This window comes from Chelonia mydas, chromosome 8 (genome assembly GCF_015237465.2).
Source record: "Chelonia mydas isolate rCheMyd1 chromosome 8, rCheMyd1.pri.v2, whole genome shotgun sequence".
NCBI lineage: Eukaryota > Metazoa > Chordata > Testudines > Cheloniidae > Chelonia > Chelonia mydas.
Window position 1 is genome coordinate 67567464 of NC_057854.1, and position 17146 is coordinate 67584609.

Sequence of the window (17146 nt, forward strand, 5' to 3'; positions counted from 1 at the left end):
CGGCTGCTACTCTGAAACCTATCACAAGAATAGTAAGTTGTCAGAGAGCAGGCTCCGCTTTCCAGCAGTAAGCCTCCAACTGCTAACAGCCAGTGCATGTTACTGTGATGGCTATAGATAAAAAATATATTCTCTAGCTGGTCAAATTCACCTACCTTTTAAATCCAAACTCAAACTAAAAAAAACCTAGAGAGCATCTAAAATGCTGAGATGGCCAGTGCTATAATCTGATCCCCAATGTACCTACATAGGGAACAGAAATTTGATACTGGGGGGGGTCTTCAGTCTAGCAAACAAAATGTATAACAAGATCCAATGGCTAAAAATTGCCAGCATCAGGCTAGAAAAAAGAAGTGCAAGCTTTTAACAGTGGGGGTAATTATTAACCATTGGATCAATGTACCAGTGCTGTGGTGGAATCACCATCACTAGAGATTTTAAAATCGAGATTGGATGTTTTTCTAAAAGACATGCACTGGTTCAACCACAGCAACTGGCCTTGAAACTGGACTTAATTTAGGGGAGGCCTATGGCTTGTGTTATGCAGGCGGTCAGACACAATGATCACAAAAGTCCCTTCTAGCCTTAAAAATCTATTAATATTTTGACCTACAATTTCTAACATGGATGCCACAAAATTAAACTCAACTAGGCAGCTAAACCCTCATGGAGAAACTCAAATTAGATGATGCAAGAGGAATGTAGATGCCTAGCATGCATCCAAGTAGGACCATTCTGACCCTGATGTAATAAAACAGCCTTCTGGTGATATGCAAAAACATTTATAAAGACTGGTATTCTTTGTGCTTATCTTCCATCTGCCTTTCAAAGCAGACTAAGGCATTTGGAGATCCAACTACCAAGCCAAGTTCCTTAGGCATCGTGGAAAAAAAATCTAAGCTTCACTTACTACTTAACGCAGAAAGCATCTAGTGTAGAAGTGCACGCGCGCGCGCACACACACACACACTCTTACTTTTATTTTCTTGGAAATTTTAAATTACAGGCACTGGGAATTCTGTAGGTTCTTCAGCTACCATTGAGATGGGTGCAGTACAAAAGCTTATCTTTGAAAAACCAGTTTCGTTGTAGATAGGCTGCTGTGCAGATTTTAGTGAATTTCTTAACACCAGTGCTTCATCATAGACTGTACGAGATGATGCTTTATTTTTAATATTTTTCAAAACATTGTCAATGCAGAAAGGCAGCACAAACTGCTTTTAGTATTTAAAAATAAATAAGTTGGTGTATCCGCTCTCCCAAGGGCTCATGGGGATCAAGCCTTCTCCCTGATGCTTGCTAGTTAGAGGGTCTTCTCTCCCACCCCAACCCCAACTGTAGCGACCTAGGTTCTTTGTTGTGCTGCCTGGTGCCACCAACCAAGGTGCATCCTCTCTGTGCCTATGACACAAGCAGCTGCTGTCCCTTGGAAAAATGACTAATACTCCTGTTCTTACCAAGGCTTCTGACCCAGAACATAAGAAATAGAATTCAATAATGGAACCCTAAACAAATTCAATGTCACACCCACAAAGAACAATGTAACAAAGGGGGACTTTATTGGGGAGAGGCAACAGAGACGCCAGAGACAGAAAACGTTAAATGCTAAAACATTAATAGTACAACAAATTCCCCCCCTTCCACCATTCACAGCTGTATTTCAGCTCCTGGCACCTTACCAGGCAGCTGGATATGGGTGTAGTAATGCTGCAACCATTGGCTGGCTTAAAGAAAACAATAGGCCTTCGTAAAGTACGATGAGTTGGCTCCTGGACCTATGGTCTCACCTGGCTCTAGGTCGCCAACACCAGCTGGGTCTCTGCCTCCCAGGATACTGGTATCCACAGGTCTGTAACTGCCTGACTTGTCCAAAATTGAAACTAAACCTAGTCCCTTTATCTCTGAGTCAGGCTGTCCTCTGCCTGAGGGACTTAGCGGTCATGTCTCATTGTGGGCCCAGCAAACTGCTTGTAATAATTGCCTACTCACTCCATCACAAACCTCTCTAGTGCAGAGGTTCCCAAACTTGCCACGCCGGTTTGTTTACCTGCCGTGTCCGCAGGTTCAGCCGATTGCGGCTCCCAGTGGCCGCGGTTCGCTGCTTCAGGCCAATGGGAGCTGCTGGAAGCAGCGGCCACTATGTCCCTCGGCCCGCGCTGCTTCCAGCAGCTCCCATTGGCCTGGAGCAGTGAACCGCGGCCACTGGCCGGGCCCACCAGGGGCTTTCCCTGCACAAGCGGCGGAACAAGTTTGGGAACCACTGCTCTAGTGGCTTTTGCAGGACTGTTCAGTCTATTCTGTTCCTGTCTCAGCCTTAAGTAGGCTGGGGAAAGGTGTCTGGAGGGCCTGGAGCATTGTTGTTGTAGGCCAGCGGGTGGATGAAGCAATGATCCCCAAACTGTGGGACATGCCCCCCATGAGGGGGCACGGTGCAAAATTGGGAGGGGGTGCAAAGGGGCCTGGGCCAGTTCCCACAGGGGAGGGAGCACCACCCAACCCCGCTACACACTAGGGTTACCAACTTTCTAATAGCAGAAAACCCAACACACTTGCTCCCAGAACCCCCCCCCTTCTCCAATGGCCCCCCGCCCCACTCACTCCATCCCCTCTCCTTCCATCACTTGCTCTCACCCCCCACTCCCATCCCTCCAGCTCACTCGCTAATTTTCACAGCAAGGATCAAACAGCAACCAGGAGAAGGCCAGGAGCAGCAACAATTTGAATGTGGGAGATGGAACATGTGATTCAAATACCCTTCACCTCCCCAGGGAGAGATTTTAAACATTATTGTAAAATTAATTGCCCCCCAGAAGAGTCCCACTCACAATGAGCGAGACTATTTCAGGAGCTGATTTTTCTTGCTTTCACCAACTGCCCTGGTAGGGGATCCAGTAGTGCTGCAGCCACTGACTGACTCCTACCAAACCTGACAATGAACTGTATACTATGAAAAAAAGTTATGCTGTTCCATCTTTAATGACTAGTTAAATTGCATATATTGTCTATTAAAGCATATATTTAAACAATGTGAACAAATTAAAGTGATGGGTGTCTTAATGTTAACATTTCCTGACACTTACGTTTGCATATGTAACTTGAATATTGCATTGATGTTATTTAATTAATTCATTATAACTCTTCAATGTTAAGAAGGTAAGGTTGCACAAAATGTAATTCATGCTGCAGAAACTGATCCCCTCCCTATTTTGCCATCCTGCTAACCAATAGATTTGCTAGTGTTCTTCAAGTTTTTTCACCTGTACTGTGTGCCAGATTTAATCCAAAGCAGATTGAGGGAAATATGTTACAATGTTACCCACAGCGTGACCACCTGGCCTTTCGGTGCCCAAAGTTTCACATTACACATCAAATCAATAAATATTGTCTTGTATAATCAGGCAAAGGATTGTACATGGTAATACGTGTTATTTGTATATGAGTGTGTGTGTCACAAATAAACTTCCTCAATGTGGAATGGATGCACACTAGCCTTTGTAAACTGAACTGAGATTTTCCAAGCACTTCCACCAAAACAGTTTTAGGTAAAATATAAAACAGGTTTATTAACTACAGAACAATAGAGTTTGTGTGATTATACATGGTAGGCATAAAGATCAGAGATTACATTAAGAAAATAAAAAGTAAACACACATTTTAAATCCTAATCTTTTACTCGAAGCAAGAGCTAAAGCAAACAATATCTCACCCTAACAGATGGTACAAGCAGGTTACAGTTCCCCAATACTCAGCTTGGGACTACCTTCCAGCCTGGGACCACCCTTACCCAGTTCAAATCTTTGTCTTCCAGACATTCCTCCCGGTGTTGAGCTGGAGGCGGAGGAGAGAGGCCAAGGGATGATGTCACTGTCTCTCTTTTCTTCCAGCTTGCTGCAAAGATCTTTGCTATGATGCGGGTTAGTCTGCCCCCATGGTGTATGTGCCTCCTCAGAGAAGTCTCTAGGATAGTGGATTGTGTGTTGATGAGCCATTAATGCCGAGTAGCCATCAATAGCCACATCTTTGGTTGTGGGTGTTCCCAACCTCACAACATATTTCTGTAACACATGTAGTAATACTTCATAACTTCATGTACAAGGATAGTACATACAATCCAACAGGTTATTATTGTTCAACAGATCAAGACTGATACCTCACAAGACATGTACAAAACATATAATTATATGACAGTAGTGAATATGGGGGTTTCAGAGGGTCACAGGTTTGATGTGAAACAAGATCTTTTTCAACATTTTTGCATTGCCAAGGCTCTAATAGGTGCTGTTACAAGTTCTTGGGTCTGGGTCTTTCACTCCCTGATACAGCAGAGCCTGTGTGCGTTAGGTAAGGAGCAACATCAGCCTACAGAGCGTCTGTTTGCCTGCCTGCCTGAGTTTTGGAATTACAATAGAAAAATCATCTCAATGCATGGTTTAATTTCTCCTTTACTTCATGTGAAATAAAATGAAGTACTCTTTAAAATGAACCATATTTGTAGGCCTGTTACACCATCTCAAAAATGTGTATCAGTATCAGTGCTAGTTATTGTGTAATAATATTACAGCAATGACACAGTATTTCATTAATGAGACTAAAAAAACCCATTACTTTTGTGCCAATACAGTTTATTCCTTGCTAGAGATGTTACACAGAGACTCATTCGTTCTTGCATGGATTACAATGTAGCATCAACATGAATTGCAATGAAAGGATCTTCAGCCTGGTTACTAATCTGGAAATTAGCCATGCCGTCACCTACAACCTGCACCTGTATTCCTGTACAGCGGTCACCTTCCTTTTGCCCAGAAATAACATCACAGTAAGTTCCAGCAGGAAGGCCAGTTTGCAAATTCACATTCAAGCTCCTATTTATAAAAACAGATTGAAAAGGAATAAATGATTATTCAGACTCTCCAGTATAGGTATTTCTCTTTTATTATAAAGCGTCATTCATTTGGCCAGCCAGCTGGCTTTGGGGATAGTGTTCTGCACTACAATATCCAACACTTGGGGTTTACTCTTGGGTCTGGGTCTTTCACTCCCTGATACAGCAGAGCCTGTCTGTGTTAGGTAGGGAGCAACATCAGCCTACAGTGAGTACTAAGGCCATTGTATATGCTGTCTATATGGCCTCAATGTGTCCATGCAGCCCTGCTAGACAAAGAAAGATTCCAGGTTGAAATGCCATCAGGCCTTGCATGTGTAGGCATGAGTAAGCAGCGGTTATCCATCTACTCCCATTCACAAAGGCTTCATATATTTAAAATTCAATATACAGGCTGGTGAATATAAATTATTCACTCATTTTTCATTTGACCTGGACATTTAAAGAATTAGCTTTTGATTATCTTTAGAACGATCCCACTTCTGAAAGGGCAAAAATTAATTAAAATTGAAGCCCCATTTCATCTGGGATAGACATGAGTACAAATGTTAATCTGCTGAAGTATCTTTCAGACAGATAGTCTCTCTTTCATGCTCTCAGGCATACAGTTCTATCTGACAGCTCCTCCTCCTTTTGCATGAAGGAGATATCTACAGTGTAATTTACACATGAAAGACTCAATTCTACTCTACGTGCTGTATTTACTAGTATAAACTGTGCCTCTGTGTGAATATAATTTCCACAGAAAGTCAATGGCGACTGTGAATACAAATCAGAAGGCAGAATTAGACCCCAAATAACTAGAGAAAAAAACATGAAGACAGATGTGTATGATATTATCTGCAGGGACAGTAAATTCAGGTATTCTTGTCAGTTTCCAAAAGTTTAGAGTCTTCCTTATAATTAGGCTCCTATTGTTCTTTTTCATCTCCCAAGTCCTTCCCTCTCTACATACCCAAATTCCTTTTTCTGATAGTCCCATTAAGTCATCTCAGCATTTCTTGCACTCTCCATTGGAATCAGGAGGGCTCTTTTCTGCCAATATTATACTGTTTTGGGCTACCTCAGCATCACAGATTCCCTACATCTCTTTCTGCACCTCTGACTCTAGAGAAGTCTGGAAAAGCACAACAATAACCCTAACATGAAGTGCCAGCCCTGATGAGACTCTGCCAGGAGCTTTGTGGAATATCCAGAAAGGAAGTGGGCCTGGTTAGACACAGGAAGCCTTTTGTATAAGGCAGGAAGACACTTAAATGAAGTGAGTGATTCAAACCTTAACACGCACACAAGATTGAGAACAATTCATATGCAATGCAATTCTGAGAACTGTGCTCCTCTAAAATATCCAATCCAATCATCAACTCTTCTCACCATAAAAGAAAGCGGAAAACTCCCAGCTGCCAGCCCTTTCTCAAAACTATCCCAGCTTGACCCACATTACTCTCAGTCAATTCTCCACCCATTCCTCACAGCCATGTCTGCTAGCCTATTTAGGCCCAGGCCCAACACCAGTAGCAGCCAAAGTACCTCTCAGACCTGTATGGTCATGCATGCCTCACTGACCAACCTCTTACTGCATGTTTCAAATCCAATGACCAGGAACCACGAGCAGAGTATTGTGTTGCTTAAAGAGCTAATGCTGGGTTTTGAAGAGTGCTTTTGGGAGTGGGAAGATGGTAGGTTTGGAGTTGCATCAGGTAAGAGCCTTGACCTGTCCCACCAACCAGTTGCCACAGATTCTATAGCCAGTAATAGGGCGTACCGGTTGACCAGGGGGTAACATTTTTTCTGGAGCTATTCACTCCTCCCACTTACCAGTCATCATTATTAAAGACAATGAATCCTCTATTACCACGCCCAAAAGCCACTTGATTGCTGTCATTGTCCCACCAGTTTAAGAAAGGCTGGCCATCAACCACATTACGGAAAATAACCATGTTCCTGAAAATACAACCAATGGGCTTGACTTTAATTAAAATATCCCCACATCGGGTGAAGAATATATTGGAAATTGCTGTTTGCAGTGTCCTACTTTATTTGACGCCATCTGTGTTCACAGACCCAGTCGTTGCCACAAGTGGAGTCTGGATTAATTGTAACAGGTTTGGTCGATCCATCCTCAGAGCTTGGTGGTCCCACCCAATCATTAATGCCCTTGTTATTAAACACAAAGTTATACAGATTAAACATTTTATCTGGGGAGACAGCTCAATGAAGCATCTGGGGAGACAGCTCAATGAAGCATAAAAGATGACACAGGGATAATTAACAGCCTACATACTTATTCTCATTGATCATAAACCTACCTTTCCATTCTGAAAATATCTTGGCCAACGGTAACTTGACATAACACGTGTAAATCCATAAGGATGAGCAAGCATAAAGCCAAGTGCCATTTTATACAGTCTGTAAACCAAAGAATAATGAAACACATGAAGATACGCTGTCTTTTTTTTTTTTTTTTTTTTGGTGGGGAAGGGGGGAAGGAGGAGGAGGAGGAGGAGGAGGAAGAAGAACAACAACTCTGTTGGCTGTATGAAGCTACCTGGAGTCCCAGAAGGTTAGAACAGAAGCTCCCCCAGCACCATGTCCCCTTTGGGTGTCATGATTATCTACAAAGACAAGGGCTCTGTCAGAGGGCATGAAACCCCAGCCTTCTCCCCAATTCCTAAACAAACAAACAGAGTCAAACACATTGAAATTAGTAGTTCAAATATTGCAGGAATCTAATGATTAATTCAAATTATATATATATATATATATATATATATATATATATATATATATATATATTACTTTAAATAGGCCATCTTTTCTCCATTCCATTTGCGGATCACTGTACCCAGTTTGGCACCATATTTGAATTCAGTCACTCGGCCAGTTCCAAAGTAATCACTGCTTTTAATTGGCTCTCCACCCAAGTCAATTACCTAGTAGAAGAAAGAAAAGCCACTATTATAGTCCAATCACCTGGTTAAAAAGATACAATTCATAGCCCTAAATGCTGCTTTTAGGGAACAAGAAATCAGTCAAATGTATTAAAACAGAAATAAGTTGGGTTACTTACTAAATCCCACTTATTGCTTCCTAAAGCATCCCAAATTCAGGTGCAATTGAAAAACATTAAAAACCTCTTGTCTCTTCTCCCCCACTCCCAAATATGTCGTGACCATGAATAGATTAGTAAGGAAATACATGACCCAGTTCTGAAACGATCAGTTTGACAATAAAAAGAATCTAATGAGAAGTTTGACTTTAAAGGGACATTCCTGGTAGGTTTAGGTTCAAAATATTAATTCACATTTAAAATTTTAAATTGGTAGAGATTGTCTTCTGGTTTAAAAACAGTCATTTACTGATAAAAGTCATGTAACAATATTGCTGAGACTTGGGGGGGAGGAATCTTACTTGGGGGGGAGGAAGTTATTTATTTATACTTTCTCTATTGATGCTGCGGAAGTTAGAGTTTTATTTTGTAAGTTGAGATCTATGTATATTTTTAAGGATTATATGAATAATGATGAATAGGGGGTGGAGGAAGTAAATCAAAAGAAAATGCCTGAAAGAATTAATATACACATTTTAAAGTTTTGCACTGAATAAGCCAAGTAGGCTTGGAAACGTAAAGCTCTAGTAGCAAAATAGGAGACTGTGGGCTGGAATATGAAGTACTAAAGGTTAGAATCCACAGGAACTAAAACTTTTTGGGCCTGATTCTCCTTTATTTTTCATTTTGTGTGACCATTTAGACATTTACAATGTGTATGCACATGTAAAATCATGAATAAAATCCTGGCCCCTAGCAGTCAATGGGAGCGTTGACATAGAAGTCAATGAGCCAGGATTTCACCTCAAGTATTTAGATGGTTACTTGATTGCAAACAAAAGGATCCATTTGGGCCCATACAAATTAGAAAGTGGAACATTTTGACATTAGTTCTTTGCATTAATTTGTAGATAATTCAGTTTTGCAAGCTGCTGAGTACTTCAGTCCTGATACAACAAAGCACTAACATACATGCAGGGTCAAGTCCATACTGTATTTGCATAAAAGAACCCATTTCTCCATAGAGTGAAATTAAGAAAACGAGATTACCTCCTGGTAAATGAAAGGTCTCAATCCTTTGGAAAACCATTTTGTCGTTAGATTTTTCAGTTTGTCTAAAAATGCCGCCATGTCCCCAGGCCACATATGCTTGGAAGCATCAATTCTAAAGCCTGCCACACCAATATCAATAAGATCGTTCATGTATTCAGCAACTTTCGAACGCACATAGTCCTTCTCCAGGGCAAGATCAAGAAGACTGACAAGGCGACAGTCGCGGACCTGTTTAAAAAATTAGCTGATTTAAGACAATTTTCATCCCACGTGCTAAATGAAGTGTCCTGAACACAGTTCTTGCAAAACCATTGTTGAAAAAAACAAAGAATAACATAGAATTACACAGAGCCCCCAGAAATTTTTCCCATGATATGTACTGTCAGTCCCCATGGAACCATGCCCAGGGGAGCTGCTGGCACCAGCACCTCACCTGTGCCATGCTCAGCCCGTCTTCCAGCCTCGCCCGCCAGCTGTTGTGTCACTCCCCATCCCTGAGAGGGGACATGGGCTGCTGAAAGTGGGGTGAGGAAGGGCAAGCCCCTGTGGAAGCGTCCTGGTGCAGGAGCTAGCCCCATGACAATGGCAAGGAGGATCAGTGCTGGCCATCCTGCTGCCCTGTGTACCTATTCAAGGTTGGTCCCACAGCCCCTCTGTCATGGGGCCAAATCTGAGAGGCACTGTGACCCCTGTGCACCAGGTTAAACCACCTCTCAATTTTGGCCCCACTGCTCTCGTCCCCTACCATGACAGGGGGGCTGGCAGGGACAAACATGAGTGCCCAGTGGGCCAGCCAGCACTGTTCATTGTTGTCACTGCCAATGGTACACAATGTGCATAACATACATATGGCTGCAGGTGACACTGGGATTACGTATACTAGACTTTACTATACTGATATAGGACCTGATTCTCTACTACTTTGCATCATGTGGAGTTGTTTATATTTTACACCCACTCTGCATAAGTGTAAGTGATTTAGGAAAATGCCAGCTGAGAATCAGTCCATTAATTCTATACTCATAGGGAGGATTAGATTTTTATCAATAACTGTCAGTGCACATTGATTTCACCATACACACACAAACGAATGAAAAAATATTTCCCCCAATAAAAATTGAAATTTACAGGTAGCACAGTGAGAAAAATTCTGCTTGAGAACTTATTGGTATTTGATTTTTGTTTTAATGATAATAAAGCTTGAACTTTTTGAATCTCAATGTGGACTATCATTAAAAATTATGTGACCTTTCCCATAATTTCCCACACCTATAACATTTTAAATATAAATATAAAAATGCTTAAAACAATTTTTGCAACTTTGATGATTTAAATACATAAAGGCTTACAGATAAACAATATTATCCATCAAAATTATACAAAATAAAAATCAAATTCTGCCAAACCTACTCGTGGGATTTTAGTACAACTAGGAGAAGTAATCTGTCTTAATATGTCATTTTTTACTTCAGCTCTAATATACAGATAAAAATATTTCTCTTCAGGATCAACTGCATGCTACTTTTCTCTTAGCATGAGAGTGCATGAGAGATTTTATTTTAGCTGGATTCATAATACAAAATTTTGCCACCAATTTTATTTCACTATTTTAAACAAATTCATTTTGACTATGTTCATGCCCATTTTTATCTTTGCTTCCTGTAAAATTTGTTGTTGTGAATTTTCAATGAGATAGAAAATTTTAAAAGAGTATTTTAAAATATTCACAGAAAAAGAATGGTTTCCTATGGCAATCCTGAGAGGCAATGTGTAATCAAGTGTTTGATCTCTGCATTACAGTGAAGAGGTGAATAATAATGATACTTTAGCATCTTTCATCCTGAATGATGCCCAATCACTTAATGAATTTACAATCTCTCCCCCTCTCCCAGTCCTCAAGACAGGGACAAAGGGAAACAGAGTAAGAGAGATACACACAGGAATACTTTCATGTACCATTGAAATGGGGTGAAAGATGCTGTTTAGCAATGCACAGCACCATTACCTGACTGTTCAGGGCAGGGGGGTGAAGAATATTGCTTCCAAATGAAGCTGCATGGGAATTTAGGCAATGCAATGCATAATGGAATTTGGTGAATATAGCTGATGACCTAAGACCCCACAGTGGGAAAAGGAGCCATCGAATACCAACTAATCACAAGAGGTAAAGTCAAGAGCTCAGTTGTGTGGCTCACCCATAAGGGAGCACAAGGAAGAATGCTATCTACCCACACTTTTCTGTAGTACCCCAGCATTTGCATCCATATTTACTGATCAGGCTCAGTCGTGATTAGCATTTAAAAGATAACAATATCCTTTGAAAAAAGAAAACGAGTACTTGTGGCACCTTAGAGACTAACCAATTTATTTGAACATAAGCTTTTGTGTTGCATCCGATGAAGTGAGCTGTAGCTCATGAAAGCTTATGATCAAATAAATTGGTTAGTCTCTAAGGTGCTACAAGTCCTCCTTTTCTTTTTGCAAATATAGACTAACACGGCTGCTACTCTGAAATATCCTTTGAAATGACCAGGATGGCCTTGATTTAGCAAGGTACTTAAGCACATTCCTAACTTTTATTACAAGAGTTATCCCACTGATTTGATAGGACTATCCACATGCTTAAAGTACCTTGCTGAAATGTAGTCTATTGGTTACTTAATTTTCACTACCCCTACTAACTAATTCATGGAGGGACTATTATGTGTGAAATATTGCTAAAGCTGGGCAAAAAATTTCTATCAAACTTTTTTTCAAGGAAAAGAATGAATTTGTGTCTGTTTTGCCAAATTGTTTGTTGGGGAGCGTGTGTGTGTGTTTGTGTGTGAAATTCTTAAAATTTTAAAACTTCATTTTGACTTTTTTTTTTAAAGTATCAATATTTTGGTTTGAAACTACTTTTATTTCAAAATATCCCTTTAATTTAATTTAGTTTTTTAAGTTTAAAAAAGCTTAAAATGGAATCTTTTTTATATTATTATTTTTAAATTGCCAGTGAACTGAGAAATCAGTTATTCACCCATTTCTGAGTTTTTCCTGTTCCGAGGTTTTTATGTAACAGCAAAGCCCAGTAAAGAAGAGAGTGGGAGTAAGAATAAACAGGAAAAATATATTTTACAATTCTAAGTTTACCTGAGTCACATCATGGTAATTTTCAATGTCTCCACTTCCAGTTTTACATTTACCATCGTTAAAGTCCCAGGCTGAGTACGGCACAGCAGGAAAATCTCTGGTCTCTGCATTGAAATAGCTTCCACAAGTAGAACTATTACCAGAACCAGCACCAGACCCACACATGTGGTTGACTACAGCATCCACATAAATATGAACCTAGAGAGGAATGTTTGCATTTCAGTTTAATAAAACCAGTACCTGAGTGCCATTGACTAAATAACACTTATTCCCTCATTTACATACCCCACCCTTTTGACTCCCCTTTTTTTTTTCTTCTAGAGCTTTTTCATGTGAGCACAGTGATAGAGTATTATTTTTTTCTAAATATCCAACAGTGAGCTTACCATTCAGTGATATGCACCTCATCTGAAAGACCAGACTGTTTGGGAGAAAATTAGATCATCTCTCTTTTTAACTCTGATCTCCCCATATCTTCCCTCCTGAGTTATCTGGTGCCTCACTCTGATTTTGAGTGCTAATGACTACATACCATTAGTCAGACAGCTGTCAAGACCATATGAAGTAAAGAAGTTAAATGTAAGCATCCATCTTAAGTTCTTCTATCTTCAAAGAATAATGACTCCAATTTTGCTAACTGATAGTTTTTCAATTATACTAAATATTAAAAATAGGCACCTGTTGAAAAGCAACTATTTCTCCTGATTGTTTGCTTGTTTTAAAGTTTGCAAACCAAAAAACAAAACACAACAACAACAACCCAAAGAAGCAATTTTTGCTGGGTTTTTCTTTAACAGTACTTTGTTGGATTGAGCTATTGCTGCATGATGAAGCTTTTGATTGACCTAGTCCTCCACTGCGAAGGAGTGAAAAATGACTTCAGTTGAGAACTGGCACCTTATCTCCTTGGCATTATTGAAGAATAAACATTTTTTTCACTGGGGAACAGGACAGAAGACTACCTGAAATCTCTTACATCTCCCCACACTGTTTATATAGGAGGAATTTCAAGTCTCTTACTCCAACATTGTTGCATCTGGTCACCATGTCTTTAAATTCATCATAATATCCAGATCGTGTACATAGATAGTAGCTGATTGGCTGGTATCTTTCCCACCACGGTCTCCACGGGTTAGTAATGACAATATTTTCATTTGGAGGAGATATCTGTGAACAAAGTGATGTCATTTGAAAATAAACTAGTAATTACTTATGTACTTGTTTAGTGTTGTAAAAAACATATAAAGACAGAGGGTCTGAGGCCCTGATCATCTGCAACAAAGAGTTGGCTCTATCAGAACCCAATCCAGGGAGATGCTCCGCACTCTCATCTCCCTTTGAAATCAATAGGAGATGAAGCGGCTCAGCATCTCAGAGGCAGTCCTTACAGACAGGAACTCACTGGGTGATCAGGCCCCTGAGATTGCTTATATTTAAGTGTTTAATGAAGCTGGCATATGAAATAGACATAGGTGAGTGGTGAGTGTTTGTGCAGCCATTTGAGAAACGGTATGAATCAAATTGTAGTTGTCACACTAAAAGGCCAAGCTGCACTTTAGACCCCTTTTAGCTCCTTGAGTATACCCCTCTAGTAACAAGTTTTGTTACCCTCATCCCTCTCTGGTTAGAACCACACAGTTCTACAACTCCTAGAATGAGCCTCTGGGCTACAGGCCCCCTGTTTACCAACAGTGAGAATATGACAGGCCAAACGGTATTTGGCACCTGGCCTGTCAGCCTTTTTTATCTCGGAGCCTGTGACTACTGGCTGATTAAAGGCTCTAAAAACAGCTTCTTCAAACTAAAGCATTATTTATTCACCCCAAAATACACAGTACTCTGAGAAGTGAGTTAAAAAGTGAGGGGCCTAGATACATGCCCATGTCTTACCTAAACTTTATTCTCTCTTTGCAAGTTTTGAGTAAATTCCATCCAGCTCAGACCCCATAAACCTGGGTTGGGAGAAAGACAGACAGCCCCTGCAGCATACTTTCAGTGTGTCTGTCAGACTTACCTCCAGCCACAGCTGCCCGCTCACTCTCCTTGTTCCTAGGCAGTGCGGTCTTTGCCATAGTGTTCCTTTGGTCCCAGGGTCAGGAAAAATAAACTTACTAGCCCAGCTGGAGTCAGAGAGGTGGGTATTTCCCAATTAAAGCTCACTCCATTGCTCTCCTAAGGAGCTTTGGTATCTCTCTGTGGGTACTTTTATCTCTGTCATTTCCTTTTGTTCTCCTCCTAACATTCTCCTTTCACTTAATTCTGCATAGTCAAAATATCAGGCAGGTAAACTGAGGTACATACAATGGTCATAAAAAAAAATACAGGTATCTCCCTCATTTTCCACTGTAGTAAATAAAGATTCAGGTGTTACTTTTCACTTAGAGGAATATTTCAGTTACACCTTTGGAGTGATTAAATAAATGAACCCCATCATGATGGACTGGTCTATTTTTACTGCTTCAGCATTTAGTACTTCCCTTACCAATTTCTATTTAGTTTGGACTTGGTGCCTGTCCCGTATGACCTGGATTTTTACTTTAATAAGCAAAATGTGCCAGCTATGAGGCAATTTCACTGTCTATTAACATTAGAGGCTACATACCTGAACTCCACCAAATCCATTGGGTGCTAAATACCGTTCACATTCAAGAGCAATGTCAGCCCAACGCCATTCAAACAGGTGGACAATAGACGTCTTCCCAGGCCTTGTATTTGGGTTGTATTGTGCCGAACAAAGTCCAATGGCTGCTAGCAGAAGAAAGGCCTTCATGGTTCTTTCCGTAATAGCTCGTGCTCTTCTCATGGATTTTTATACTCATGCAAGAGGGTAAAGTACATGGTACACATTACACATTTAAAAAGGTGAACTATTTTTAGCATGTATTTTGTTTATCTTGCTGTTGTTCCGATGGTTTTGGAATTGCTTATCCGATGAAGCTATGCCACAACCTCTCATGACAACTTTAATAATGTAACACGTTAAGGCTCAGTCCTGGACTACACAAAGGTGTTGTTCTGGTGTAACTATATTGGTTGAGGGAGTGAGCTTTTTACGGCTATATTTATACCAGTGAAATCCCTAATGTGGACACAAATATACAGTATAAATCATAGAATCATAGAATATCAGGGTTGGAAGGGACCTCAGGAGGTCATCTAGTCCAACCCCCTGCTCAAAGCACGACCAAGGTGTGTTATACAGTAGAGCTCATTCCCCGTCCTGTATAGGAAGGTTATACTGGTGTAACGCACTTTCATACTGCACTAAGGGGGTCTTGTAAGTATAGTTACAGCTGTCCTACTTTTGTGTTTAGATAAAGCCTTAATGTTTTGTTCTGGGTCTTAATGCTGTCAACAAATTCAATATTTCAAAGGACTGTGATGTGTGTGTGAACAAATACTTATTGTCAAAACCAGACTTGAACACAGCATCAGATAATGCAACTAAATCCTAATCTCTGAGGGTCTCTCAGAGCTGTAGTTTTTTAGTGGGTTGGAACCAGAAATACTAAATATTTGACATCCATCTGTGCTGCAGCTTGATAGAGCAAACTGATGTATTAAATGTACAAAATACCAGTTTCTCAGGGTAGATTATGTCATTTATGCCCAGTCCTGGGCTGGGAGTGGTGTGGAGCTGTGTTGTGCTACCCCTCTTAGCTCCCTAGTACAAAAGGAGAGCTAGCAGAAAGTGCTTCACGCATTTAACAGGTTCAGCATAGTCGCCACCACTGTGTGGCTTAACCAGCTCTCCAGGCTGGCACATAGTGAGGCCAGAGCCACGGCTACCTACTCTCCCACACCTTTGGAGTGCTATGCTCTCCTGGGTGCAGTAACTTCATGTTACTTAGCTCTGAATGTAGCACAGCTCCACACTTTGTAAAGCTCCTTATTATTTTGTGCAGCCAAGCAAGGGCCAACCAGCTTTTAGTCCTCAGTTTCCAGACCTCGTTTAAAATAAAGAGTCCCCTAAACATGTTCCCTAAACGGTGGGTTTGTCAAAATTCTGGGATCTCTTGAAATGCCTCTGTGAAAACAACCTGGGCTCTTTTCTCCAATCACAACAAGGATGTAGAGCCTAACAGATTGGAGGTTGCCCGAACCCCAGCTTTTAGCCTCTCCTTTTGTAGCAGTGATAGTAGGACAGTTGAATTAGGTTAACTGGTACAAATTTCCTATAAGATGATAAATATCTGTTATAACAGAGGTGGGCAAACTACGGCCCACGGGACCATCCTGCTGGGCCCTTGAGCTCCCCTCCCCCGCAGCCTCTGGGCGGTGTCGCTAGCTCTGGCCGGGCCGCACGGCTGCAAGCTCCTGTCGCTCTGAGCAGCATGGTAAGGGAGCGGGGCAGGATAAGGGACAGGGGGTCCCATGGAGGCAGTCAGGGAACAGGGGACGGTTGGATGGGGTAGAGGTTCTGCGGGGGAGGGGCCGGTCAGGAGACAGGGAACAGGGGGGTTGGGATAGGGGTGTGGGAGTCCTGGGGGGCTGTCAGGGGTTGGATAGGGGGTGGGGTTCCAGGGGGAGGTTGGATGGGTCGGGTTCTGAGGGGGCGGGAAGTGGGAAGTGGTAGACAGGGGGCAAGGGCCAGGCTGTTTGGGGAGGCACAACCTTCCCTACCCGGCCCTCCATACAGTTTCGCAATGCTGATGTGGCCCTTGGGCCAAAAAGTTTGCCCACCTTGTGTTATAAACAGGGAGTTGAACTGCTTTTCTTGGGGCATGGCTACACTTGCAAATGTAGAGCGCTTTGAATTAAACCCGCCTTTGGAGAGCACAGTAGGGAAACTGCTACAGTCTGTCCACACTGACAGCTGCAAGTGCACTGGCGTGGCCACATTTGTGGCACTTGCAGCAGCACTGGGAGCGATGCATTACGGGCAGCTATCCCACAGAGCCCCTCTTCCCATTCTGGCGCTGTGGCTTGTGGGAAGAGGGCAGGGGGTGCGGGGCATTCTGGGTCCTGTCCCAACGCCCCGTGATGCATCGGTTCACATCCCAACGATCCCTGTGCTTCCGTCCACATTT

The 17146-nt window shown here is 41.7% G+C and overlaps 1 protein-coding gene across 1 annotated transcript; it reads right to left on the minus strand.

Moving 5' to 3' along the window:
- Positions 1 to 3536: 3536 nt before the first annotated feature.
- LOC102933630 (pancreatic alpha-amylase) lies at positions 3537 to 16535 on the minus strand. The gene is made up of 10 exons (XM_027817561.3): positions 14719 to 16535; positions 13137 to 13283; positions 12117 to 12314; positions 8982 to 9212; positions 7682 to 7815; positions 7431 to 7553; positions 7192 to 7291; positions 6918 to 7039; positions 6701 to 6826; positions 3537 to 4862 (listed from the first exon to the last, which is right to left on the minus strand). The coding sequence occupies exons 1-10, from the start codon at positions 14917 to 14919 to the stop codon at positions 4673 to 4675; spliced, it is 1572 nt and encodes a 523-aa protein (XP_027673362.2). The 5' UTR covers positions 14920 to 16535; the 3' UTR covers positions 3537 to 4672.
- Positions 16536 to 17146: the final 611 nt, after the last annotated feature.

Coding starts and splice junctions, on each gene's coding strand:
- LOC102933630 (XM_027817561.3), bottom strand. CDS start 14,919: ATGAGAAGAGCACGAGCTATTACGGAAAGAACCATGAAGGCCTTTCTT. Junction 12,315..13,136: donor CCAGATGCAACAATGTTGGA/GTAAGAGACTTG, acceptor ATTCCTCTCTAG/GTTCATATTTATGTGGATGC. Junction 7,816..8,981: donor GACCTTTCATTTACCAGGAG/GTAATCTCGTTT, acceptor TTCTTCTACTAG/GTAATTGACTTGGGTGGAGA.